General features: G+C 42.2%; 1 protein-coding gene across 2 annotated transcripts in view; it reads right to left on the bottom strand.

The window, feature by feature from the left end:
- LOC141121997 (uncharacterized) overlaps positions 1-27,201 on the bottom strand; it is a 267,457-nt gene that overhangs the window by 109,200 nt on the left and 131,056 nt on the right. For both annotated transcript variants that reach the window (XM_073611785.1, XM_073611794.1), the window contains exons 5-6: positions 16,856-17,032; positions 9,958-10,137 (exon numbers count right to left, since the gene is read on the bottom strand). In XM_073611785.1, the coding sequence (XP_073467886.1) occupies positions 9,958-10,137; positions 16,856-17,032 (357 nt within the window). The remainder of the gene's footprint in view (positions 1-9,957; positions 10,138-16,855; positions 17,033-27,201) is intronic.

The raw sequence follows: 27,201 nt of genomic DNA, 5'->3' as shown, positions 1-27,201 counted from the left end.
AAAATGTGATATAAAAGGATAAAAATCTTACCTTCATATACTCCTTCTGCAGGACCTGGATGATGGCAGAACAGGTCTCTGGGATAATGATCCCCAGAGCCTGGGGGGAGATGCCTGTCGAGAACTTCAAGTCCTGCAGACTTCTCCCTGTCGCCAAATATCGCAAGGTAGCGACCAACCTCTGCTCCGGAGTGATGGCTTGCCTCATGCAGGTATCCTGCCTGCTGATATAGGGGGTCAGTGAAGCCAACAAATGGTGAAACACGGGGCCTGTCATCCTGAGAAAGTTCCTGAAATCATCAGGATTATTCTCACGGATCTCACGGAGCAAAGGCATATGAGAGAACTGGTCACGCTGAAGCAACCAATTCTTGGTTCATGAACTCCTCCCCACCCTGTTCATGGACTGGACTTGTGTCAAGGTCAGGACCCCAACACCAAGCCCCCGCACAGCACGAACTCTACGAGGAGTACACATACGAAACATGGCTAGAAAATGGTCACTGCTCAGAACGAAGTAACAGAACGCACTGAAGAACAGCAAGGCCTGTGAAGAGCGACCTGAAAAACAGCAACGAGCAGGCAAGATCACACAGAAAACTCTGATACGAACTGACTGCACGCACTGAAGAGCAGATACAAACCCACAAGCACAAACTGAACGGCAGAAAACGATCTGAAAGCCACGAGTCTGAAAAAGCGCGAATCGTCTCTCACCAAACTTTTACTAACACGAGATTAGCAAAAGGAGCCCAAAGGGTGCCGCGCTTGGTTCTGAACCGGCCTTTTCTAGTCTCGTCGCACGTGGTGTACGTGACCGCGTGGTTGGCGATCGGAAATTCCGACAACTTTGTGCGACCGTGTGTAGGCAAAGCAAGTTGGAGCCAACATCCGTCGGAAAAAATCCTAGGATTTTGTTGTCGGAATGTCCGAACAAAGTCCAACCGTGTGTACGCCCTATAAGGCAGGGTTTCTTAATCAGGGGTCCTCCAGAGGTTGCTAAGGGTTCCTTGAGCAATGAGCAATCTCTGCCTCTCAGATAAGTTCTCACTGACACTATTCATCTTTTTAGCTATCTGTAAGAGGGTAATTCTTCCCAGTGTCCACAAGTGTACGGAGCATTCTTCCCACTGACGATCGCACTAATGTATCATGAGTATTAATATATTTAGCAGGGTTCCCTGAGACCGGAAAGTTATTTCAAGGGTTCCTTTGTGTTGGAAAGGTTAAGAAAGGCCCGTCTAGGGTATGATATGAAGAGTAGTGCTGATTTAAGAAACCTGAGTTTGATTCGGGAACTGTTTTGTGAGCCATGCTGAAAACCTGGTAAACCCAAAAACTGTGAACCCCTAAAAAGGCTATGGGGGCAAATTCTGCTAATAAATTCTGCCAATTTATAGGACTAATCCATAAGCGATTGTCAAGCAACAGGCATGGAAAGTAAGGCACTGCCATGGGGGTGTGTAAAAAAGCCAGGTTTTATCTTTAAGTACCGTACAGTAGGGATATGGGTCTTTTCACATGGCTTGGAGGGCAACATTAAAAATACACAATCCTTTAAAATACAGGCTTGGGGGGATGCCTTAAAGCTGTATGCAGTGTTAAAGAGAAGTACAATTTTTAAGGACATCACAGTGAATGCAGGTGAACTTACACTCTACACTCCCAAGCTCCACAAACTGGAATTCACTGTCATGTATCCATATAAAATACACAGCATAGGATATAGCACTATGTATATAGCACTGATATGGTACATACATTAATACAAATACTGTATATAGCACAGTATATAGTACTGTACATATCACTAATGCTGTAAATAGCACAGGCTATAGTACTGTAAATAGCACAGAATATACAGTAGTACTGCATATAGCACAGGATATAATACTGTATATAGCACAAGATATAATACTGTATATAGCACAGGATATAGTACTGATATTGTAAGCAGAACGCACTAATAGCACAGTACATTATCCAACACTACTGTCACCCTAAAAGCGTGTAAGCCATCCCTCACTATCACTAAACTCCCACGCCATGACCAAGGGCTGCTGAGAGAGCATCTGAGAGATCTCCAACTTAGCTTTAAACAATGAATGGACAGAGGTCAGGTGCAAGGTTTTGGCAAATCACAACTTTTGCAATGCATTATGGGACATTCACCTGCAGAGTTCCCACCGAACATCCATAAAGTTCATGAATCATCTGAACAGCAAATGTCCAGTCTGAACTTAGATTTGGACAGAACATGCAGCTCTTCCAGAATGGTGAGGTGGGCAAACAGGAACTGAAAAATTCTCCATCGGAAAGCAACGTTCCTTCTGTAGAGAAGGGGGATGCTGCTGAACCTCTAGACTTTGTGCACAGGCTCAGTATGCAAGGTCTATAGAAAGACATAGACAATGTTCAATATGTCATTTGTGCAGTGAATTGTGGATACTGCACAGTGAGGTGTTACTGAGGAGAGACCTCTCTGTGCACTGGGGAAAGACCAATGTGTACTCTGGAGGTGGGATCTCACTGGGGAAAGACCAATGTGTGTACTGGGGTGGGATCTAATGGAGAAGTACCAATGTGTGTACTGGAGTGGGATCTCACTGTAGAAGGACCAACTTGTGTGCTGGAGATAGGATCTCACCAGGGAAAGACCGATACGTGTGCTGGAGGTGGGATCTCCCTGGGGAAAGACCAGTGTGTATACTGGAGATGGGATTGCCCTGGGAAAAGACCAATGTGTGTGCTGGAGATGGAATATCTCCAGGAAAAGACCTATCTGCGTGTGCTGGAGGTGAGATGTCTCCAGGGAAAGAACTATCTGTGAGTTCTGGAGGTGGGATCTCACTGGGAAAAGACCAATGTGTGTGCTGGAGATGGTATCCCACTGGAGAAAGACCAATGAGTGTGCTGGAGGTGGGATTTCACTAGGAAAAAAAACATTTGTGTGTTCTGGAGGTGGGATCTCACTGGGGAAAGACCAATGTGTGTTCTGGAGGTGGAATCTCACTGGGGAAACACCTATTTGTGTGTGGGTGAGGTGGGATCTCACTGCAGAAAGACCTATTTGTGTGTTTTAGAGGTGGGGTCTCACTGGGGAAAAACCTATTTGTGTGTGCTGGAGGTGGGATGTCACTGGGGAAAAAACAATGTGTGTGCTGGAGGAGGAATCATACTGGAGAATGACCAATAGGTGTGTCATGGTCAGGAATCAGGCTTGGGGACCAGTAGCGATAGCAGTAGAGAGGCCCCCCAACCGAGCAGCAGGATAAGTGCACAATTTAATTTAATCAAACAAAAAAGTTATACTTTATATGAAAGGTAAAAACAAATACTGCGCTAACACAATAAAATGAGCTGCGACTAAAGGTAGTAAACCGTATATCTAATATAATTCAAAAAGTCGCGCTGAAAGAATGAGAGTGGCAACAACCTAGTGCCTATAGCATTAAAAAGGTAAATTAAGTGCAAATAATTTAAAAAAAATTAAATTTCCCAGTGTATATGAACACCACAGTGAAGTTGGAATAAATGTTAAATATACAAAACACAAATAATGTTTACTATGCAGGAAAAAATGAAAAAATAAAAATAAAATTGAGTGGTTTAAATGTGAACAGCAAAAAAATGTTTACCAGAACACTAATGCCAAATGCAACAGTATATGAGAACTGTGCAAAGACACTAAACATATATCCACTATGTGAAAAACATAGATTATGCAATGTAAAATTAAGAGCAAACTTGTATAATCCATAAAAAGTCCATATCCAGAGTAACAATGATTAATAAAGTTCGTGCATATTATAGGAGACGAATAAGTGGATATCCCCCAGTGCTGAGTGAATGTAGAAACAAAACTTGCTGTAGTGACAAAAAGGTGCGTGGGCAGACCTCCACCGTTTAAAACTGCTGCCTCTTACCAGAAAAAGTTGGTCTCTAGATTATAGGAGACCTAAAGGGCGGATGGCTGCAACCCCAGCCAGGGATCTGTACAGCAGACACTGGTTGTCATCTGAATCCCGGAACTCACTCCGTCAAACACAGCAAAATGAATAGGATGGGTCCCCATAAAAGAGATAAAGGCTCCACATAGCATAAAATCCACGGCTTTTTATTGAGTAAAAGAGTAAAGATTGCACTTACAAAGTGGTTGTAAAAACAAGCATAGGAACGCCGGCCGGCTAGAAAACTCCCCGTGTCTTCCGGGTGTGCAGATCGCGGTGTCGTCGGGACGTAGCTCCTCCTCCCTACGTCGTTTCGTCACAACAGGACGTGGTCACGGGATGCGAGCAATGTCCCGACGCACCGCTTAAATAGACATATTACCAGCATCTCATTACAAAGGAAGCAATTGAAGCGCCATCTTATCTGAGGGAAACACTGTGGGCAAATACAAAACATTACCTCTATGAAAGGAATTACGTAATGTGAAGTGTAAAAGGAGTCTCTTATGGAAGAGAGAAACTCCATGTAATCAAATAATAAGTTGCTATCACTAAGAAACTAATGAATATGTAAAGTATTCCTTTTATTATATAGCGCGCACACATAACTCTGCTAGAATCTTCAGTGTGTACCCTGATTAGTCACAATAAATTTGTTCCAGGGTTTCAAATAATCCATTCAGTAACCAGAGTGTCGGGGGTCATCACGAGCAAACCGGCCACACAAAAGGATAAATATGAACAATTAATAATAAAAAATAAAAAATAATAATTAAATAAAAGTAGATAAAAGACAGTTTCCCTGAAACAAGAGGGCACTTACAGTACAAAAATTCATAGAGCGCCTATCTGAGTTATACAGAAAGATATAATATCTCACATGCACTATATAGATCAAAAAAATATAAATAATAAAAAATTGAGATGAAAAAAAATGTGTAAATGAATAAAAAGAACTAATGGTGACATATTAACCCTCACTTTCTAGGAATTGTCTATAAAGGATTTAACATCGACATCGATGTTGAGGCCAAAGGGGGTATAGGTCTTCAATTTATGGACCCAGGTCATCTCTAATCTAGAGATGGTTCGAACCAAAACACTTCCCCTCCAGTGGGGCTTGAATTTGTCTATCCCCAAAAAAATGGTGCCTGTGGGGTCTCTACTGTGAGCTGTCAGGTAATGTTTTGATACAGAGTGTTTGGTGAATCCTCTCCTGATATTATTAATATGTTCGTTTAATCTTACCTGCAGGGGTCTTTTAGTATGGCCCACATACTGCAGGCCACAAGGGCACTGCAGTAAGCAGACGACCCCCGTGGTAGAACATGTGATAAAGGGCTCGATAGTGAAAGATTAGATTAGTCATGTTGCGGCACCCCCTCAGGGGGCCCGTGCATATCCTGGCAGAGTTCAGCCACCCCCCCAGAGGATGAACAATAAACGTCCTCCTGCTTCGTACCCTTACCCAAGCCAAGCTGGGTTGGGGGCACAACGCTCACAGGGAGAACCTTTCCCTCACCAGCCATATAGGCATGATTCCCCTAACCGCGGCTTTCAGCGTGGCCGTGGAAGAGGCCCAACACGGGGCCCACCCCCAGTACGAGGGCAAGGTACTGCATTCAGAAACAACAATGGGTACAATTACACTAATTATGTCAATAGTGGTCATCCGCAAGGAGGCCATTTAGACCAACGTACGTCCATGCCACCTCACCTCCGAGGCCCTGGGTACGTTCGCCCTAATAATTATGGCGAGCAGCCTGTAGTACATTATGAGGGAGACTACAATACCGTTTATAATGTACCAGTACAGAATAACTTTTCACCTTTGGGGGACATTCGGTACCCCGAAGGAGGCCCCTATCAACCATCCCCTGGAGTAAGGGAGGGTGATGCTAATTCCAGCAACCAATATGCTTTCAATCATACTGACGGTACTGAAACTAACATCACATATAACTCAGGACATCAAAATTGGTATTTTCCCAGGCCCAACCAGGGCACAAAAAGACTAGTAGAACTAAAAGAGGAACTAGAGGGGGGAGGCGCATTGAGTCCAAAAAGACCAAGGACATAGATGGGAATGGGATTTTCAACCTCAGCTCTCAGACATTGACTGACTCTGAGATCAGAGTCTTGGACAAAGGTTTAAAATTTGCCCCACCCCGGAACATCAACAAGTTCCAAACCTATATGGACATCCACAAATATGTCAGAAAACTTAATATCCAAAGGTACATGGCTTCAAATCCTGTTAACTCATCCAGAATTTTGAGCGATGGCTTCTCCCACTCGGGCTTGTCCAACGCATCTTTATTTAACCCCCCAGGCCATCTCTCCCCCTCGCTTAAAGTTTTTAGAGATTTGGCCTTAAAAGAGTTAGATGAAATGAATGTGAAATATGTGAGGAGTAAGAAAGATATTCAGCTAGGCATAGAATCTTTGTGCAATAACAAACAGCTTGTTGTCCGCCCTGCGGATAAAGGCGGTGGGATTGTCATTTTGAACAAAAGCGATTATATGCATGAAATGTATCGCATTTTAGGTGATGACACTACGTACACCCGGTTGCCATCTAACCCTAATGCCGCCTATAAAACTGAATTGAACTCCTGGTCACCAGGGGTCATAGTTCTGGTATCTTAAATAAAAAAGAAAAGTCCTTTTTGGTTCCTAGGGCCCCTAGGGTACCGATAATTTACTATTTACCAAAGATACACAAGAGTCTTGTTTGCCCCCCGGGACGTCCCATAGTCAGTGGGATCGATTCTATTACGTCCCGGGTGGGCAAATATATAGACTTCTATTTGCAACCTTTGGTACGTACCATGAGATCCTATGTAAAAGACACTCGGGACGTTATCAATCTCCTCTCGAACCATACACCGAGTGAAGGGATGTTATTGGTGACAGCCGATGTCACTTCGTTATATACGGTCATCCCCCATCAATTGGGATTGGAGGCCGTGTCTGACCACTTACACTGACTGTCTAACCTCCCCGAGCAACAAATTTTGTTTATTATGTTGCTACTGGAGTTTGCAGCGACGCATAACTTTTTTTGGTTCGATGGGAATTATTACCGTCAGGATAGGGGGGTTGCAATGGGGGCAAGATATGCCCCCAGCCTGGCCAATTTATTTATGGCCAGGTGGGAGGAGGATGTCGTCTATGCCCAGCCAAGACCTCAGGTGGTCTTGTGGGTTCGTTACATAGACGACATCCTCCTCCTGTGGGATGGCACAGCCTCTGACCTATCTGAGTACATGTGCTTCCTTAATAACAATGACAGGGGCATTCAGCTTAATTATGAAGCCAGTCTGGAACAGATCAACTTTTTAGATCTCACCATTTCCATTCATAACAATCAATTTGTCACGTCTACATCTTTTAAACCAACCGATAGGAACTCTTTTATCCCCCATGATAGCTGTCACCACGCCTCATGGATCAAATCTGTACCTAAGAGCCAGTTTCTCCGATTAAAACTGAATTGTACAGATGCTGTCACATTTAGGAATCAGGCACTTATTCTGACTCAGAGGTTTGTCGCGAAGGGCTATTCTCCAGACTTTGTGGCCAATACGTTAGACCAAGTCGAGAAAGTGGACCGAAAAGATTTGCTTGTAGAGCGAGCTAAAGATCCGATCAACGCTTCATTTCATTGCCCTTTTGTCACTGATTTTACTTGCCAACATGCCAAAGTTAAACGTATTATAAATAAGTATTGGCATATTTTAAAAAATGACAGGGTACTGGCATCTATTTTGCCAGTTAAGCCACAGGTAGTGTTCAGGGGGGCACCATCCCTCAAAGACAAAGTGGCACCCAATATCTTTGACCCTCCTATTTCAAGACCTAGTTTCTTCTCTGAACTGACAGGATACTTCCAATGTAGGAGGTGTCAGGTGTGTTCGTTAAACGGCTGTAGGAGTAGAAGATCGGTGAATTTCACTTCTACCAGCACACGCAAATCTTTCACTATCGAGCCCTTTATCACATGTTCTACCACGGGGGTCGTCTACTTACTGCAGTGCCCTTATGGCCTGCAGTATGTGGGCCGTACTAAAAGACCCCTGCAGGTAAGATTAAACGAACATATTAATAATATCAGGAGAGGATTCACCAAACACTCTGTATCAAAACATTACCTGACAGCTCACAGTAGAGACCCCACAGGCACCATTTTTTTGGGGATAGACAAATTCAAGCCCCACTGGAGGGGAAGTGTTTTGGTTCGAACCATCTCTAGATTAGAGATGGCCTGGGTCCATAAATTGAAGACCTATACCCCCTTTGGCCTCAACATCGATGTCGATGTTAATTCCTTTATAGACAATTCCTAGAAAGTGAGGGTTAATATGTCACCATTAGTTCTTTTTATTCATTTACACATTTTTTTTCATCTCAATTTTTTATTATTTATATTTTTTTGATCTATATAGTGCATGTGAGATATGATATCTTTCTGTATAACTCAGATAGGCGCTCTATGAATTTTTGTACTGTAAGTGCCCTCTTGTTTCAGGGAAACTGTCTTTTATCTACTTTTATTTAATTATAATTTTTTAGTTTTTATTATTAATTGTTCATATTTATCCTTTTGTGTGGCCGGTTTGCTCGTGATGACCCCCGACACTCTGGTTACTGAATGGATTATTTGAAACCCTGGAACAAATTTATTGTGACTAATCAGGGTACACACTGAAGATTCTAGCAGAGTTATGTGTGTGCGCTATATAATAAAAGGAATACTTTACATATTCATTAGTTTCTTAGTGATAGCAACTTATTATTTGATTACATGGAGTTTCTCTCTTCCATAAGAGACTCCTTTTACACTTCACATTACGTAATTCCTTTCATAGAGGTAATGTTTTGTATTTGCCCACAGTGTTTCCCTCAGATAAGATGGCGCTTCAATTGCTTCCTTTGTAGTGAGATGCTGGTAATATGTCTATGTAAGCGGTGCGTCGGGACGTTGCTCGCATCCCGTGACCACGTCCTGTTGTGACGAAACGACGTAGGGAGGAGGAGCTACGTCCCGACGACACCGCGATCTGCACACCCGGAAGACACGGGGAGTTTTCTAGCCGGCCGGCGTTCCTATGCTTGTTTTTACAACCACTTTGTAAGTGCAATCTTTACTCTTTTACTCAATAAAAAGCCGTGGATTTTATGCTATGTGGAGCCTTTATCTCTTTTATGGGGACCCATCCTATTCATTTTGCTGTGTTTGACGGAGTGAGTTCCGGGATTCGGATGACAACCAGTGTCTGCTGTACAGATCCCTGGCTGGGGTTGCAGCCATCCGCCCTTTAGGTCTCCTATAATCTAGAGACCAACTTTTTCTGGTAAGAGGCAGCAGTTTTAAACGGTGGAGGTCTGCCCACGCACCTTTTTGTCACTACAGCAAGTTTTGTTTCTACATTCACTCAGCACTGGGGGATATCCACTTATTCGTCTCCTATAATATGCACGAACTTTATTAATCATTGTTACTCTGGATATGGACTTTTTATGGATTATACAAGTTTGCTCTTAATTTTACATTGCATAATCTATGTTTTTCACATAGTGGATATATGTTTAGTGTCTTTGCACAGTTCTCATATACTGTTGCATTTGGCATTCGTGTTCTGGTAAACATTTTTTTGCTGTTCACATTTAAACCACTCAATTTTATTTTTATTTTTTCATTTTTTCCTGCATAGTAAACATTATTTGTGTTTACTATGCATTATATTTAACATTTATTCCAACTTCACTGTGGTGTTCATATACACTGGAAAATTTTTTTTTTTTTTAATTATTTGCACTTAATTTACCTTTTTAATGCTATAGGCACTAGGTTGTTGCCACTCTCATTCTTTCAGCGCGACTTTTTGAATTATATTATACTTTATATGACTCTAAGGTAGTTTATTTTCTTCTGAATATAGCATACATAGTTCAGTTCCCATACCGTATTCATGACCGAAGTGTCCTCTGTTGTTATACTCACCTATACAGGTAATAGTGGGAGGAGTCCACTCCTGGGAAGAGCCGGGGTTGTCACATCTCATTGGTTCTGATGTTAAATATCCAGGTAAACATTTTCCGTCTATCCTTTCTCCCTTATAATAATGCCTCTTGTTTACATAAAAACTGGACAAATTTCCAAGGGTCGGCTTTTTACAGTAACCTATGAAACCGGAAGGTAAAAGCAGATCATTATACATTATATGCAGTGTGTGGAGTAAAGTGATTGTGTGTGATGGGATGTATCAGTTGATGGAACATTTCAGTGGTATAGCAGAGGTAAAGGAGAGGCAGCTTTGTGGTCCTACCACCGCTTTTCCCTGCAGGACCTGCTGGCCCCCTATGGTGCTTTTGGTGCACCCTAGTTACTGCAGAGCAATGTGGCGATTGTGCACACCTGACACTCACAGATGTGCTCGCGTGGTGAGATTATTTTCCATCATGCCAGCTCAATATGGTTTGGTTTGTTGTGGATAATTCTTTATATTGAACACTGTTTAGCTATGTCACATTAGTTATTATATGCACTACCAACATTCATGTACATCTATAAACGTTTTTCATGAGCTTCATACATGTGTGCAGCATTTTTATTACACTTAGACAATATTGGCATGGCAGCTCACCTATTAATGATATATCGGCATCACATTTGCACCTCATTACACACACACACACAGTCACTCATCTTCACTTCACTCTTTCACTCCTTTCTATGTACTGATTGTGCACTTGAGATAAGCTAGTACCACTATCACATATTCTGTAAGAAATTGCAGACTTGTCTAATGGTCCAATTTGCTTATCGTTTTTTCAACATTTCAATGTTCAGTCACTGGTTATCCAAAGACATAAGTTTCTATACTCCTATTGATCATACATACACAGTCATCACTTTCACTTCATTTACTTTATTTTATTTTTATTTTCATATATTCATTATTTTTATATTATTGTATATTATTATTTTAGGTGCGTGGCGTTTTTTTTCCCTTCCTTGTTGGATTCCACACTGATCGCTAGGGAATTTGGTCTGTGAGCATATTACGTTTTTACCATCCCCCCGCCCCTTCACAGCTCCCAGAGGGAAGAGTACTGGACCTCTTGCCACGTTCTGCGGAGACAGTCTGTATGTTACCATATATTCTGTTACATTGGAGTCTACCTTTCATTTTGCAGTCTGATCACCCTTTCCCCTCTCCTTATATATATATATATATATATATATATATATATATATATATATATATATATATATATATATATATATATATATATACAGTGGGGACTGAAAGTATTCAGACCCCCTTAAATTATTCACTCTTTGTTATATTGCAGCCATTTGCTAAAATCATTTAAGTTCAATTTTTCCTCATTAATGTACACACAGCACCCCATATTGACAGAAAAACACAGAATTGTTGACATTTTTGCAGATTTATTAGAAATGAAAAACTGAAATATCACACGGTCCTAAATATTCAGACCCTTTGCTCAGTATTTAGTAGAAGTACCCTTTTGATCTAATACAGCCATGAGTCTTTTTGGGAAAGATGCAACAAGTTTTTCACACCTGGATTTGGGGATCCTCTGCCATTCCTCCTTGCAGATCCTCCCCAGTTCTGTCAGGTTGGATGGTAAATGTTGGTGGATAGCCATTTTTAGGTCTCTCCAGAGATGCTCAATTGGGTTTAAGTCAGGGCTCTGGCTGGGCCATTCAAGAACAGTCACGGAGTTGTTGTGAAGCCACTGCTTCATTATTTTAGCTGTGTGCTTAGGGTCATTGTCTTGTTGGAAGGTAAACCTTCAGCCCAGTCTGAGGTCCTGAGCACTCTGGAGAAGGTTTTCGTTCAGGATATCCCTGTACTTGGCCGCATTCATCTTTCCCTCGATTGCAACCAGTCGTCCTGTCCCTGCAGCTGAAAAACACCCCCACAGCATGATGCTGCCACCTCCATGCTTCACTGTTGGGACTGTATTGGACAGGTGATGAGCAGTGCCTGGTTTTATCCACACATACCGCTTAGAATTAAGGCCAAAAAGTTCTATCTTGGTCTCATCAGACCAGAGAATCTTATTTCTCACCATCTTGGAGTCCTTCAGGTGTTTTTTAACAAACTCCATGTGGGCTTTCATGTGTCTTGCACTGAGGAGAGGCTTCTGTCGGGCCATTCTGCCATAAAGCCCTGACTGGTGGAGGGCTGCAGTGATGGTTGACTTTCTACAACTTTCTCCCATCTCCTGACTGCATCTCTGGAGCTCAGCCACAGTGATCTTTGGGTTCTTCTTTACCTCTCTCACCAAGGCTCTTCTCCCCCGATAGTTTTGCCGGATGGCCAGCTCTAGGAAGGGTTCTGGTCATCCCAAACGTCTTCCATTTAAGGATTATAGAGGCCACTGTGCTCTTAGGAACCTTAAGTGCAGCAGAATTTTTTTGTAACCTTGGCCAGATCTGTGCCTTGCCACAATTCTGTCTCTCAGCTCTTCAGGCAGATCCTTTGACCTCATGATTCTCATTTGCTCTGACATGCACTGTAAGTTGTAAGGTCTTATATAGACAGGTGTGTGGCTTTCCTAATCAAGTCCATTCAGTATAATCAAACACAGCTGGACTCAAATGAAGGTGTAGAACCATCTCAAGGATGATCTGAAGAAATGGACAGCACCTGAGTTAAATATATGAGTGTCACAGCAAAGGGTCTGAATACTTAGGACCATGTGATATTTTAGTTTTTCTTTTTTAATAAATCTGAAAAAAAATTCAACAATTCTGTGTTTTTCTGTCAATATGGGGTGCTGTGTGTACATTAATGAGGGAAAAAATGAACTTAAATGATTTTAGCAAATGGCTGCAATATAACAAAGAGTGAAAAATTTAAGGGGGTCTGAATACTTTCTGTCCCCACTATATATATATATATATATATTTTTCCCTTAATACTGTTATTCATTGATGCATTTTCATCTCCAGATACTTTTCCGTGCTTCTCCTGAAGAAGAGCGATCCATCTCGTGAAACGCGTTGAGACCAGTCGCACAGTTGCTTCGGATCAATGGTGGTATCTATATGGTGCCTCTAGGTCCCACATACTAATTTCTTTCTATGTGATTTCAATGTAACACTAGTCATGTTTATTAATCCAGTTACTGTGCAATGTTTGTTTTTAAATGTATGTCAATAAATTTTTCATATTTTTTATAGATATTGTTTGAGGTGTGACTCTTTAAAAGTCCCCTGGGCAAAATATTTTTCTCTGTGCTGTGCACACTAATTTGGGACTGAGACACTACCTCAGCCCTTTCCTGCACCAGCTCTACTTCTCTGTCTAACTAACACACACATATGTGATATCACTGCAATCTTCAGGAGCAGGAGAGTTTATTTTGGGATGTTCTTTGGTGGTAGGTTATGGTAGTAGCAAGAAATATACAGTTAAATAAAAAAAAATATTTTGTTTTACTATTATGGGCCAGTTTTCCTTAGATAATTAAAAAAAACAGTAGATATCCATTACCATTTACCTCAAATGAAAGCCCAAATTGTCCGGAAAAAAACAAGGCATAACCCTTTCATGACTAAGCCTATTTTTGAAATTTGGTGTTTACAAGTTAAAATCCGTATTTTTTGCTAGAAAATTACTTAGAGTTCCCAAACATTATATATATTTTTTAGCAGAGAATCTAGAGAATAAAATGGCAATTGCTTCAATATTTTTTATCACACGGTATTTGTGCAGCGGTGTTTTAAACGCAATTTTTTGGAAAAGGGACACTTTCATGAATTTTAAAAAATCCAAACAGTAAAGTTACCCCATTTTTTTTGTATAATGTGAAAGATGATGTTACGCCGAATAAATAGATACCAAACATGTCACCCTTTATAATTGCACTCACTCGTGGAATGGCGACAAACTACGGTACCTATGAATTTCCATAGGCGACGCTTTAATTTTTTTTTACGGTTACCAGGTTTGAGTTACAGAGGAGGTCTAGGGCTAGAATTATTGTTCTCGCTCTGACGATCGCGGCGATACCTCACATGTGTGGTTTGAACACCGTTTACATATGCGGGCGCGACTTCCGTATGCGTTTTCTTCGCTGCACGAGCTCGCGGGGACAGGGGCACTTTAAAAAAATTTTTTTTTTCTTTTTATTTATTTTATTTACTTTTTTACTTTATAAATTGTGTTTTAAAAAATTTTTTTTTTTTTACTTTTATTGCTGTCACAAGGAATGTAAACATCCCTTGTGACAGTAATAGGTAGTGACAGGTACTCTTTATGGAGGGATGGGGGGTCTAAAAGACCCCCCATCCCTCCTTTACACTTCAAAGTATTCAGATCGCCGAAAACCGCGATTCTGAATACTGTGTACTTTTTTAAATTCGGCGCCATTGGCAGCCGAGTAAACGGGAAGTGATGTCATGACGTCGCTTCCACGTTTACAACAAGAAGGCTGGAACGAAGCCGCTCGCAGCTTCGTTCCAGCCCGCCCCCAGCCGCCGAAGGTACCTGATTGGACACCGGGCCTCCCGATCGCACGGGAGGCCCGGTAACAGCGGCGGGAGGCGGCGGGAGGGGGGGGATGTCCCCTCCTGCTCCTCAGGTATAACAACCGAGCGGCTTTTAGCCGCATCGGTTGTTATACACGGGTAGCCGATCGCCCGCTGTAAACAACGGTACCGGGATGATCCCTGCAGCTGCGGGCATTATCCCGGTATAACCCCGGAAATCCGAGTACACATATCTGCGTACGGTCGGCGGGAAGGGGATAATCCACCTGGATACATTAAGTAGTAGTATTGATTCTGTTTCAGGTTCCTATGGTAGTGAGCCCTTGTGGAAGGCCAACTCAAGGTTCCCAAGGATGTAGCGTCTATGCCCCAGCCCTCTTTACCAGAACCCTTGATGATATAAAAAATGGCGTGGGGGCCCCCTCAAAATCCATACCAGGCCTTTCAGGTCTGGTATGGATTTTAAGGGGAACCCCGCGGCAAAATTTTTAAAAAATGGCGTGGCCCCCCCAAATCCATACCAGACAATTATCCGAGCACACAACCTGGCAGGCCACAGGAAAAGGTGGGGGGGCGAGAGAGTGCCCCCCTTCTGAACCATACCAGGCCAAATGCCCTCAACATGGGGAGGGTGCTTTGGGGTCCCCCAAAACTCCTTGTTCCCATGTCGATTGTAGACAAGGGCCTCTACCCCACAACCCTTGCCCGGTGGTTATGGGGGTCTATGGGCAGGGGGCTTATCGGAATCTGAAAGCCCCCTTTAACAAGTGAGCCCCCAGAACCCACCCCCCCCCATGTGAATGGGTATCGGGTAAAAAAAGTGTCAAAGAAGTAAAAATGACAGGAGACAGTTTTTGACAATTCCTTTATTAAAAAAAATAAAAATTGTCCCGCAATGTAAATCCATCTTTAATCACAGCTACTGTATATAACAGCTGTCATTGTGAAAAGGCTGCAGTCAGCGGGATGCCTCCCATGGAGGCGGAGATTTTTATTTTTACTTTTATTTTATTTTTTCTCGGGTCATCTGCGCTGTGATTGAAGATGAATTTGCATCGCAGGACACTTTTTTATTTTTATTTTTTTAGTAAAGGATTGTCAAAAACTGTCTCCTGTCATTTTTACTTTTTTGACACTTTTTGGTGAATGTGTAGGGGTACAATGTACCCGATACCCATTCACATGGGGGGGTGGGATCTTGGGATCTAGGGGCCCTCTTCTTAAAGGGGGCTTCCAGATTCTGATAAGCCCCCTGCCTGCAGACTCCCACAACTACTGGGCAAGGGTTGTGGGGAAGAGGCCCTTGTCCCCATCAACATGGGAACAAGGTGTTTTGAGGGGACCCCAAAGCACCCTCCCCATGTTCAGGGCATATGGCCTGGTACGGTTCAGGAAGGGGGGGCGCTCTCTCGCCCCCTCTTTCCTGCATCCTGCCAGGGCCTGGTAATGGACTGGGGGGGGACTCATGTTGCTTTTTTTTTTCAATGATTTGTATGTATATTGCCAGGATTTAGAAATGCCACTACACTATGTACGACCGCTATGTAAGCAGCCTTACATAGTGTGGGGCATTGACTCCCTGAGCCATGATTGGCACCCTCACAGCAGAGCACGCTCTGATTGGTCAAGGCATGCAGGTCAGGTGCATACTTTGACCAATCAGCCGCAGTCAATGTACTGCGATCTCGATCTGTGATCATTGGCGATCTCGCCGTGCAAATTTTGGGGCGTTCCACGGGTGCTCGAATTTCCCACAAACAACCCATAATATTCTAAATTTGGCGAACACCCAATGTTAAAGTCGAGCTTACGTTCGACTTGAACATCGGGCTCATCCCTAAATACAAGTAATACGTGGGAAAGCAGGAACATGAAGAAACTAGGAAGTTGCTCAGGAAACACGAGCTGCACTGAGCATGTCTTATATAGGGAAGCAGATAGGGAGGCAGCCAGGAAGAGACAGAAGAGAAAGGGATATAACTCCAGAGTAGAGCAGGCAACATCCATAGGTGAACACAGAAGCCAGCACCACATGTGAATGGAGTCACGAGTCTGGCAGAACCACTTCAGCAAGGAAGAGAGAATTTCACAAAGAGAAAACTGCAGGCTAAACTGTGACATTCTGATTACCCGGAGTCATGTATTTAGATGGACAGCACACAGTATTCCCATGTTCATTATACAAAGTGTATCTAATATACAGGGTTATGTATGTAATAAGACCATACAGACAGTAATAATGTGTAGAGTGCAATGCACCAATCAGGTTTTATCTTACATCAGTTTGAATGAGTCAGACCAAAGAGAGGTGACTGCTGATTGGTTGCTCTGGGTTCCTTCAGTCTGTATATTGAGGATTACTACTCACGTATACATTGTGGAGGATTATTCCACTCAATGGAGAATCCCCTCATCACACATTGTACAGAGGGATAAGAATTCCGGGATTCAACCGGACATTTTACTGTCACTGTATCTCCAATTTCATAAAATGTCTTCTCTGGATCCATCATCATCATTCTGTCCCACGGCTTCCTACACAGAGCTGTAAAGTGATTAGAAGAATGAATTACATCTGAGAGATTTGGGTGCCAATGTGAAAAATACAATTAATTTTGTTCTTTAGGACATAACATATGTATCTGTAGGATGATCAGTAGGGATGAATGATCTGACAATGTATGTATCTGTAGGATGATCAGTAGGGATGAATGACCTGACAATGTATGTATCTGTAGGATGATCAGTAGGGATGAATGACCTGACAATGTATGTATCTGTAAGAGGATCAGTAGGGATGAATGACCGGACAATGTATGTATCTGTAGGGTGATCAGTGGGGATGAATGACCTGACAATGTATGTATCTGTAGGGTGATCAGTAGGGATGAATGACCTGACAATGTATGTATCTGTAGGGTGATCAGTAGGGATGAATGACCTGACAATGTATGTATCTGCAGGAGGATCAGTAGGGATGAATGACCTGACAATGTATGTATCTGTAGGGTGATCAGTAGGGATGAATGACCTGACAATGTATGTATCTGTAGGACGATCAGTAGGGATGAATGACCTGACAATGTATGTATCTGTAGGGTGATCAGTAGGGATGAATGACCTGACAATGTATGTATCTGCAGGAGGATCAGTAGGGATGAATGACCTGACAATGTATGTATCTGTAGGGTGATCAGTAGGGATGAATGACCTGACAATGTATGTATCTGTAGGACGATCAGTAGGGATGAATGACCTGACAATGTATGTATCTGTAGGGTGATCAGTAGGGATGAATGACCTGACAATGTATGTATCTGCAGGAGGATCAGTAGGGATGAATGACCTGACAATGTATGTATCTGTAGGGTGATCAGTAGGCATGAATGACCTGACAATGTATGTATCTGTAGGATGATCAGTAGGGATGAATGATCTGACAATGTATGTATCTGTAGGATGATCAGTAGGGATGAATGACCTGACAATGTATGTATCTGTAAGAGGATCAGTAGGGATGAATGACCGGACAATGTATGTATCTGTAGGGTGATCAGTGGGGATGAATGACCTGACATTGTATGTATCTGTAGGGTGATCAGTAGGGATGAATGACCTGACAATGTATGTATCTGTAGATGATCAGTAGGGATGAATGACCTGACAATGTATGTATCTGTAGGGTGATCAGTAGGGATGAATGACCTGACAATGTATGTATCTGTAGATGATCAGTAGGGATGAATGACCTGACAATGTATGTATCTGTAGGGTGATCAGTAGAGATGAATGACCTGGCAATGTATGTATCTGTAGGATGATCAGTAGGGATGAATGACCTGACAATGTATGTATCTGTAGATGATCAGTAGGGATGAATGACCTGGCAATGTATGTATCTGTAGATGATCAGTAGGGATGAATGACCTGACAATGTATGTATCTGTAGGGTGATCAGTAGAGATGAATGACCTGGCAATGTATGTATCTGTAGGATGATCAGTAGGGATGAATGACCTGACAATGTATGTATCTGTAGATGATCAGTAGGGATGAATGACCTGGCAATGTATGTATCTGTAGGATGATCAGTAGGGATGAATGACCTGACAATGTATGTATCTGTAGGGTGATCAGTAGAGATGAATGACCTGGCAATGTATGTATCTGTAGGATGATCAGTAAGGATGAATGACCTGACAATGTATGTATCTGTAGGGTGATCAGTAGGGATGAATGACCTGACAATGTATGTATCTGTAGGGTGATCAGTAGAGATGAATGACCTGACAATGTATGTATCTGTAGGATGATCAGTAAGGATGAATGACCTGACAATGTATGTATCTGTAGGGTGATCAGTAGAGATGAATGATCTGACAATGTATGTATTTGTGGGATGATCAGTAGGGATGAATGACCTGACAATGTATGTATCTGTAGGGTGATCAGTAGAGATGAATGACCTGGCAATGTATGTATCTGTAGGATGATCAGTAGGGATGAATGACCTGACAATGTATGTATCTTCACCCAAGTTGGGCGAAGTTGTGTGGGTATGAAGCTCAGAGGTGGCAGCCCTAGATGTCACTGCTTGCCCTGACAGCTGGGAGAGCAACCCATCTAGTAGGGGTGGTGAGGGGAGTGCAGGTAGGCCTAGACAGTTGGTGGTATTCTATAATCAGAAGGACTGTTAGAATAATTTGTCGCCAGGATCACCTCAACCAAATGGTTTCCTGTCTCCCTGGTGCCAGGGTTTGGCATGTGGTGGACCGGGTTCATAAATTGCTGGGAGGGGCTGGGCATAACCCAGCATTCTTGGTCCACATTGGAATAAATGACAGAATATATGGAAGGTGGAGGCTCCTTAAGAACCAATTTAAAGAACTAGGCTGCAAGTTGAAGGGAAGGACCTCCAAGGTGATATTCTCACAAATATTGCCTGTGCCATGCACAACACAGGAAGGGCATGGGGTGATTAAAGAGCTGAATGCATGGCTAAAGTCCTGGTGTAAAGAGGAGGGATTTGGGTTTTTAGAGCACTGGGCTGACTTTTCATTGGGGTGCAACCTTAATGCTAAAGATGGTTTGCACCTAAATGGAAGGGGGTCTACTGTGCTACATAGTTATATAGTAGGCGAGGTTGAAAAAAGACACAAGTCCATCAAGTCCAACCTACTGTATGTGTGTGATTTTATGTCAGTATTACATTGTATATCCCTGTATGTTGTGGTCATTCAGTTGCTAATCTAATAGTTTTTTGAAATTATCGATGCTCCCCGCTGAGACCACCGCCTGTAGAAGTGAATTCCACATCCTTACCGTTCTTACAGTAAAGAACCCTCTACGAAGTTTAAGATTAAACCACTTTTCTTCTAATTTTAGTGAATGGCCGCATGTCTTATTAAATTCCCTTTCGCGGAAAAGCTTTATCCCTATTGTGGGGTCACCAGTACAGTATTTGTAAATTTAAATCATATCCCCTCTCAAGTTTCTCTTCTCCAGAGAGAATAAGTTCAGTGCTCGCAACCTTTCCTAATAACTAATATCCTCCAGACCCTTTATTAGCTTTGTTGCCCTTCTTTGTACTCGCTCCATTTCCAGTACATCCTTCCTGAGGACTGGTGCCCAGAACTGGACAGCATACTCCAGGTGTGGCCGGACCAGAGTCTTGTAGAGTGGGAGAATTATCCTTTTATCTCTGGAGTTAATCTCCTTTTTAATGCATGCCGATATTCTGTTTGCTTTGCTTGCAGCAGCTTGGCATTGCATGCCATTGCTGAGCCTGTCATCTACTAGGACCCCCAGGTCCTTTTCCATCCTAGATTCCCCCAGAGGTTCTCCTCCCAGTGTAAAGATTGCATTCATATTTTTCCACCCAAATGCATTATTTTACAGTTTTCTACATTGAACCTCATTTGCCATGTAGTTGCCCACTCCATTAATTTGTTCAGATCTTCTTACACATCTTCTTTCCACATCCTGCAGAGAAGTTATTGCCCTGCTTAGCTTAGTATCGTCCGCAAATACAGAGATTGAGCTGTTTATTTCATCCTCCAGGTCGTTTATGAATAAATTAAATAGGATTGGTCCCAGGACAGAACCCTGGGGGACCCCACTTTCCACATCAGACCATTCGAGTACTCCCCATTTATCACCACCCTCTGAACTCGCCCCTGTAGCCAGTTTTCAATCCATGTACTTACCCTATGGTCCATGCCAACGGACCTTATTTTGTACAGTAAACATTTATGGGGAAATGTATCAAATGCTTTTGCAAAATCCAGATAACCACGTCTACGAGCCTTCCTTTATCTAGATGGAAACTCACCTCCTCATAGAAGGTTTATAGATTGGTTTGGCAAGAACGATTCTTCATGAATCTACAGTCAAGTCCATAAATAATGGGACATTGACTCAATTCTAATGTTTTTGGCTCTATAGACCAACACAATGGATTTGAAACAAACAAGATGTGCTTTAACTGCAGACTTTCAGACTTTTATTTACATCCAAATCAGGTGAATGGTGTAGGAATTACAACAGTTTGTATATGTGCCTCCCACTTTTTAAGGGACCAAATGTAATGGGACAGATTAACAATCATCCATCCATTTCGCAGTATGCTTCGGGTCATTGTCCATCTGCACTGTGAAGCGCCGTCCAATTAGTTCTGAAGCATTTTGCTGAATATGAGCAGATAATATTGCCCAAAATATTTCAGAATTCATCCTGCTGCTTTTGTCAGCAGTCACATCATCAATAAATACAAGAGAACCAGTTCCATTGGCAGCCATACATGCCCACGCCATGACACTACCACCACCATGCTTCACTGATGAGGTGGTATGCTTTGGATCGTGAGCAGTTCCTTTCCTTCTCCTTACTCTTCTCTTCCCATCACTCTGGTACAAGTTGATCTTGGTCTCATCTGTCCATAGGATGTTGTTTCAGAACTGTGAAGGCTTTTTTAGATGTTGTTTGGCAAACTCTAATCTGGCCTTCCTGTTTTTGAGGCTCACCAATGGTTTACATCTTGTGGTGAACCCTCTGTATTTACTCTGGTGAAGTCTTCTCTTGATTGTTGACTTTGGCACACATACACCTACCTCCTGGAGAGTGTTCTTGACCTGGCCAACTGTTGTGAAGGGTGTTTTCTTCACCAGGGAAAGAATTCTTCGGTCATCCACCACAATTGTTTTTTGTGGTCTTCCGGGTCTTTTGGTGTTGCTGAGTTCACTGATGTGTTCTTTCTTTTTAAGGATGTTCCAAACAGTTGATTTGGCCACACCTAATGTTTTTGCTATCTCTCTGATGGGTTTGTTTTGTTTTTTCAGCCTAATGATGGCTTGCTTCACTGATAGTGACAGCTCTTTGGATCTCATATTGAGAGTTGACAGCAACAGATTCCAAATGCAAATAGCACACTTGAAATGAACTCTGGACCTTTTATCTGCTCCTTGTAAATTGGATAATGAGGGAATAACACACACCTGGCCATGGAACAGCTGAGCAGCCAATTATCCCATTACTTTTGGTCCCTTAAAAAGTGGGAGGCACATATACAAACTGTTGTAATTCCTACACCGTTCACCTGATTTGAATGTAAATACCCTCAAATTAAAGCTGAAAGTCTGTAGTTAAAGCACATCTTGTTCTTTTCATTTTAAATGCATTGCGGTGGTGTATAGAGCCAAAAAGATTAGAATTGTGTTGATGCTTGTGTCGATGCTAATATACCGTTTTCATTACTAAAATCTTGTATATAGTAACTTTTCATCCCCTCCAAGAGCTTGCATACAATTGATGTTAGGCTAACTGGTCTGTAATTCACAGGGATGTATCTTGGCCCTTTTTTAAATATTGGTGCTACATTGGTTTTTCTTCAATCAGCTGGTACCATCTAACAATTACTTGAATGAGTTCCTTAAAGCGGTTGTATGAAAAAACTTCTGTCACTGAGCAGCCCTTCAGTCCTCCCGTTTTATTCAACTGAGCCCTTTAGTTCCCCCCAATCAAGAGTTCTCGGCTCTTGATTGGATAGATTGATAGCAGCGCAGCCACTGGCTCCCGAGCACCAGGGGCATTGGGCTGGGTCCAGCATGCTGTGTCTATGGATGCAAATGCTAGACTCAGGAGCGCACCCGCATGGTAACCCCCAGGGAGTGCACTTCTCCTTGGGGGTTAACCGATGCGGGAAGGAGCCGCGAGTGCCATTGGGGGGCCCCAGAAGATGATGATTGGGGCCACTCTGTGCAAAATGAACTGTACAGTGGAGATAAGTATGATATGTTTGTTATTTAAAAAAACAAAAACAATTGTTTACAACCCCTTTAAGGACCATTGGGTGCAAGCCATCTGGTCCCGGTGACTTATTAATGTTACGTTTTTCAAGTCTATTTCTAATTCTGTCCTCTGTTATCCATGAGGGTGCTTCATGTGACGTGTCATATGGATAAACATTGCAGTTTTGGTTACTGAAGCCCCTAGATTCCCTCGTGAATACTGAGGAGAAGAATAAATTTAATACCTTCGCCATCTCTCCATCCTTAGTAACCAGATTCCCTTCATCCTTCTTTATGGGACCAATATGATCTGACCTCCCTTTCTTACTATTTATGTACTTAAATAATTTCTTGGGATTTTTTTTACTCTCCTCTGCAATGTGCCTTTTGTGTTCTATCTTAGCTGCCCTGATTGCACCCTAATGCCGCGGACTTTTCGACTGGACTGGTCTGACGGTCTATCCGATGGACTTTCGGTGGACATTCCAACAGACTTTCCAAACAATTGGACTTGCCTACACACGATCACACCAAAGTCGGACGGATTCGTATGTGATGACGTACGACCAGACTAAAATAAGGAAGTTGATAGTCAGTAGCTGCTCTAGCGTCGGTTTTCATCCATCGGACTAGCATACGGACTTTTCAATAGAAACTGAGTTCGGCGGAGTTCCGACGTAAAGATTTGAAACGTTCCAAATCTAAAGTCCGTCAGATTTTCGACCGAAAGAGTCCACTGCAGGTCCGATGAAGCCCACACCGGTCCAGTCCAGTCGAAAAGTCTGCTCGTGTGTACACGACAATATATTTCTTGTTGCATTCTTTGTAAAGTTGGAATACTGATTATGATCCCTCCGCTTTGTATTTTTTTAAGGCCTTCTCCTTTGCTTTTATATGCATTCTTACATTGGAGTTAAGCCACCCAAGACTTCTATTAGCTCTTTAAAATGTATTTCCCATTGGGATGCACTGGCCAATACCCTTATTTAATATGCTCTTAAAGCATACCCAATTTTCCTCCATTTTCTTTGTTCCTAAGATTTTATCCCATTTAGTATCTTCTAGCAAGGATCATAGTTTAGGGAAGTTAGCTCTTTTGAAATTCAGTGTCTTTGTATTCCCCTTATGTTTCCTATTTGTGTGATTTATACTAAAACGTATTGACCTGTGATCACTGTTACCTAAATTGCCCCGTATTTCCACATCCGTGATCAGGTCTGTATTGGTAATCAGTAGGTCTAGTAACGCTTTGTTTCTAGTTGGTGCATTTACCAACTGACCCATGAAATTGTCCTGCAAGACATTTAGGAACTGGCGAGCCTTAGATGAATGCGCAGTTCCTTCCACACAGTCTATGTTTGGATAATTAAAATCCCCCATTATAATGACACTTTCCATCCTTGCCGCTAATCCAAATTGTTATAGAAGGTCTGCCTCCCCCTCCTCCCTCTGGTTAGGGGGCCTATAGCATACTCCCAGTATTACTTTCTCCTTAGTTTCCTCCCTTTGTAGCTCTACCCATAAGGATTCCACCTCCTCCCTTGCTCCCTTAGTAATGTCGTCTCTCACATTCACTTGTACATCATTTTTGATATACATACATATCCCTCCTCCTGTTTTACCCTCTCTATCCCTGCAATATAGGGAATACCCTTGAATGGTGGCCAGCTAATCATGAGAGCTGTTGAACCAAGTCTCTGAAATTCCTACAAATTCTAAATGCTCCTCGTACAACAGTATCTCTAGTTCTCCCATCTTGTCCGCCAGACTCCTGGCAATGGTGAACATGCCACATAGTTTAGACCGGTCGCATACTATCTCCTTATTAGGTGTTCTGAGGATGCAAGAGAGTTTATGGGAAGGCTGGAGGAGTATTTAAACTAGTATTGTGGGGGAGGGTAAATTAGATTATAATGGGGCAGACAGGTCAGACAGGGGTCAGCCTTTATTGGTGGGTAGAATGGGGAAAGATTGGGGGGGGGCTATGGCAGATGATATGAGGGTTCCTACGTTACAATCAACCATTGGAAATGGTACTGTTTGTACTAAAATAAAAAATATGCCACATTTGTTTGCAAAATGTGACAATGAATTAAAGTGTTTGTTCACCAATGCCATAAATCTCCTGAATTAAATAGGTGAGTTGGAAACTCTGGTGCACGAGGAGAACTATGATCTAATTGGTATTGCTGCATCTTGGCTTCATTCTTCTCATGACAGGACTAATAATATTTCTGGCTATGTTCTCTTTCGGAAAGACAGGATAAAACGGAGGGGTGGTGGTGTCTTTCTCTATGTGAGAAGTGATGTCAACGCAAGTGGGAAAGAGGACCTAGTTGATGGAACTGTACATGGGTGTGTGTACTACAAAGGTTGTCATTGGAGTTTGTTATTGACCTCTCAGTGTTAGTGAGAAGGTGGAGACTCTTTACACAGATGGAAAGGGCTACAAGGGCTGGGACAGTGATAATAATGGGGGATTTTAACTACCCAGAAATTGACTGGAGTAATGGCACTGCTGGGACACTTAAAGGGAAAAAATTTACAAACCTATTACAAGACAATTTTATGGTCCAGTTTTTTGAGGCCCCGACTAGGAATAATGCTCTGCTGGACCTGGTAATCTCAGACCATGCAGAACATATTACCAATATTCATATAAAAGAACATCCGGGTAGCCGTGACCATAACATGATTTCATTTAATGTTAGCTGTAAGCAACAAACACATACGGGTAAGATAAAAACACTTAGCTTTAAGAGAGCAAATTTTCCAAGGATAAGGCTGCTCTCCAAGACTCAGACTGGGAGGGAATATTGGCATCGATGGACACAGAACAGAAATGGGAATTCTTCAAAAAGACTGTTTGTGAACTCACTGCAAAGTATATTCCCATGGGCGATAAGTTTAAAAGGCTAAAAATAAAACCTATGTGTCTCCTGGACAATACAGAATATGTAAAAAGGAAATCAAGGACGCAAAAATTATAAACAAACGACAGATTGCAAAAGATAATAGGACTAACCCCAAAAAAGTCTTCCAATATATTAATAGTAAAAAGATCAGGTCTGAGCATGTAGGCCCTTTACAAAATAATATAGAGCGGCTGACTGGGGACAAAGAGAAGGCAAACTTATGAAATACTTTATTCAGCTCCGTGTATAAGGACCATGGGGGAGCTCATGTCCATAATGGGGGTGGTAGTGACACAGCCCCAAATGATCCACAATGGCTCAAAAGTGATATGGTCCAGAAATATTTAGACAGAATGAATGTGGATAAAGCACCTGCACCAGATGGCATCCATCCACTGATCCTAAAATAATTGAGCTCTGTAATTTCAAGGCTATTGTTTCTCATTTTTAGGGACTTGTTAATAACTGGTAAGGTACCACTGGACTGGCGCAGACCAATGTGTAGCCCATATTTAAAAAGGGATCAAAGTCTTTACTAAGTAACTATAGACCTCTTAGTTTAACTTCTATAGTCAGGAAGGTAGTGGAGAGTTTAATAAAAGATCACATAGACGAGTTCTTGCTAGAAAAAAAATATTTAAGCAATAGACAGCATGGATTCATGAAAGACAGAAGTAGTCAAACAAAGCTGATTTCTTTTTATGAGGAGTTAAGTAAAACCTTGGACAGAGGGGTGGCTGTGGAGGTGGTATATTTGGACAGAGGCGAGGCTGTGGACGTGGTATACTTGGACAGAGGGGTGGCTGTGGATGTGGTATACCTGGATTTTTCAAAAGTGTTTCACACAGTTCCCCACAAATGGGTTATGTGTAAGGTAAAGTCTACAGGCTTGGAAAGATCAATTTGTAAGTAGATAGAAAACTGGCTAAAAGACAGAATTCAGATAGTAGTGGTTAATGACTCTTACTCTGAATGGTCTAAGGCAGTGGTCTTCAACCCTGTCCTCAGGGCCCACTAACAGGTCAGGTTTGCAAGACAACTGAAATACATCACAGGTGATATCATTTGCTGCTCAGTGATTGCAGTATTCTAGTCTGCATCTCCCCAAGGTAATATATAAAACCTGGCCTCTTAATGGGCCCTGAGGACAGGGTTGATGATGACAACTGTTCTAATGTTATCAGTGGTGTACCCCAAGGTTCAGTGCTGACACCCTTACTTTTTAATATCTTTATATGTGATATTGGGTCTGGGATTAAAAGTAAAATTTCTGTCTTTGCAGATGACACCAAACTATGCAGTGGAATAACGTCCTTACAGGATGTCTCCAACTTACAAGCCAACCTCAATGCACTGTCTAATTGGGCAACTAAGTGGCAAATGAGGTTTAATGTTGATAAATGTAAAGCTATGCACTTGGGGGTTAAGAATATGCATGCATCATACATACTAGGGGGAGTACACCTGGGGGAATCAATGGTGGAGAAGGATCTGGGGTTTTGGTATATCATAAG

Source organism: Aquarana catesbeiana, linkage group LG01, assembly GCF_042186555.1.
Source record: "Aquarana catesbeiana isolate 2022-GZ linkage group LG01, ASM4218655v1, whole genome shotgun sequence".
Taxonomy (NCBI): Eukaryota; Metazoa; Chordata; class Amphibia; order Anura; family Ranidae; genus Aquarana; species Aquarana catesbeiana.
The sequence above is the reverse complement of the archived record's forward strand: the minus strand, read 5'-3'. Positions and strand labels throughout refer to the sequence as shown.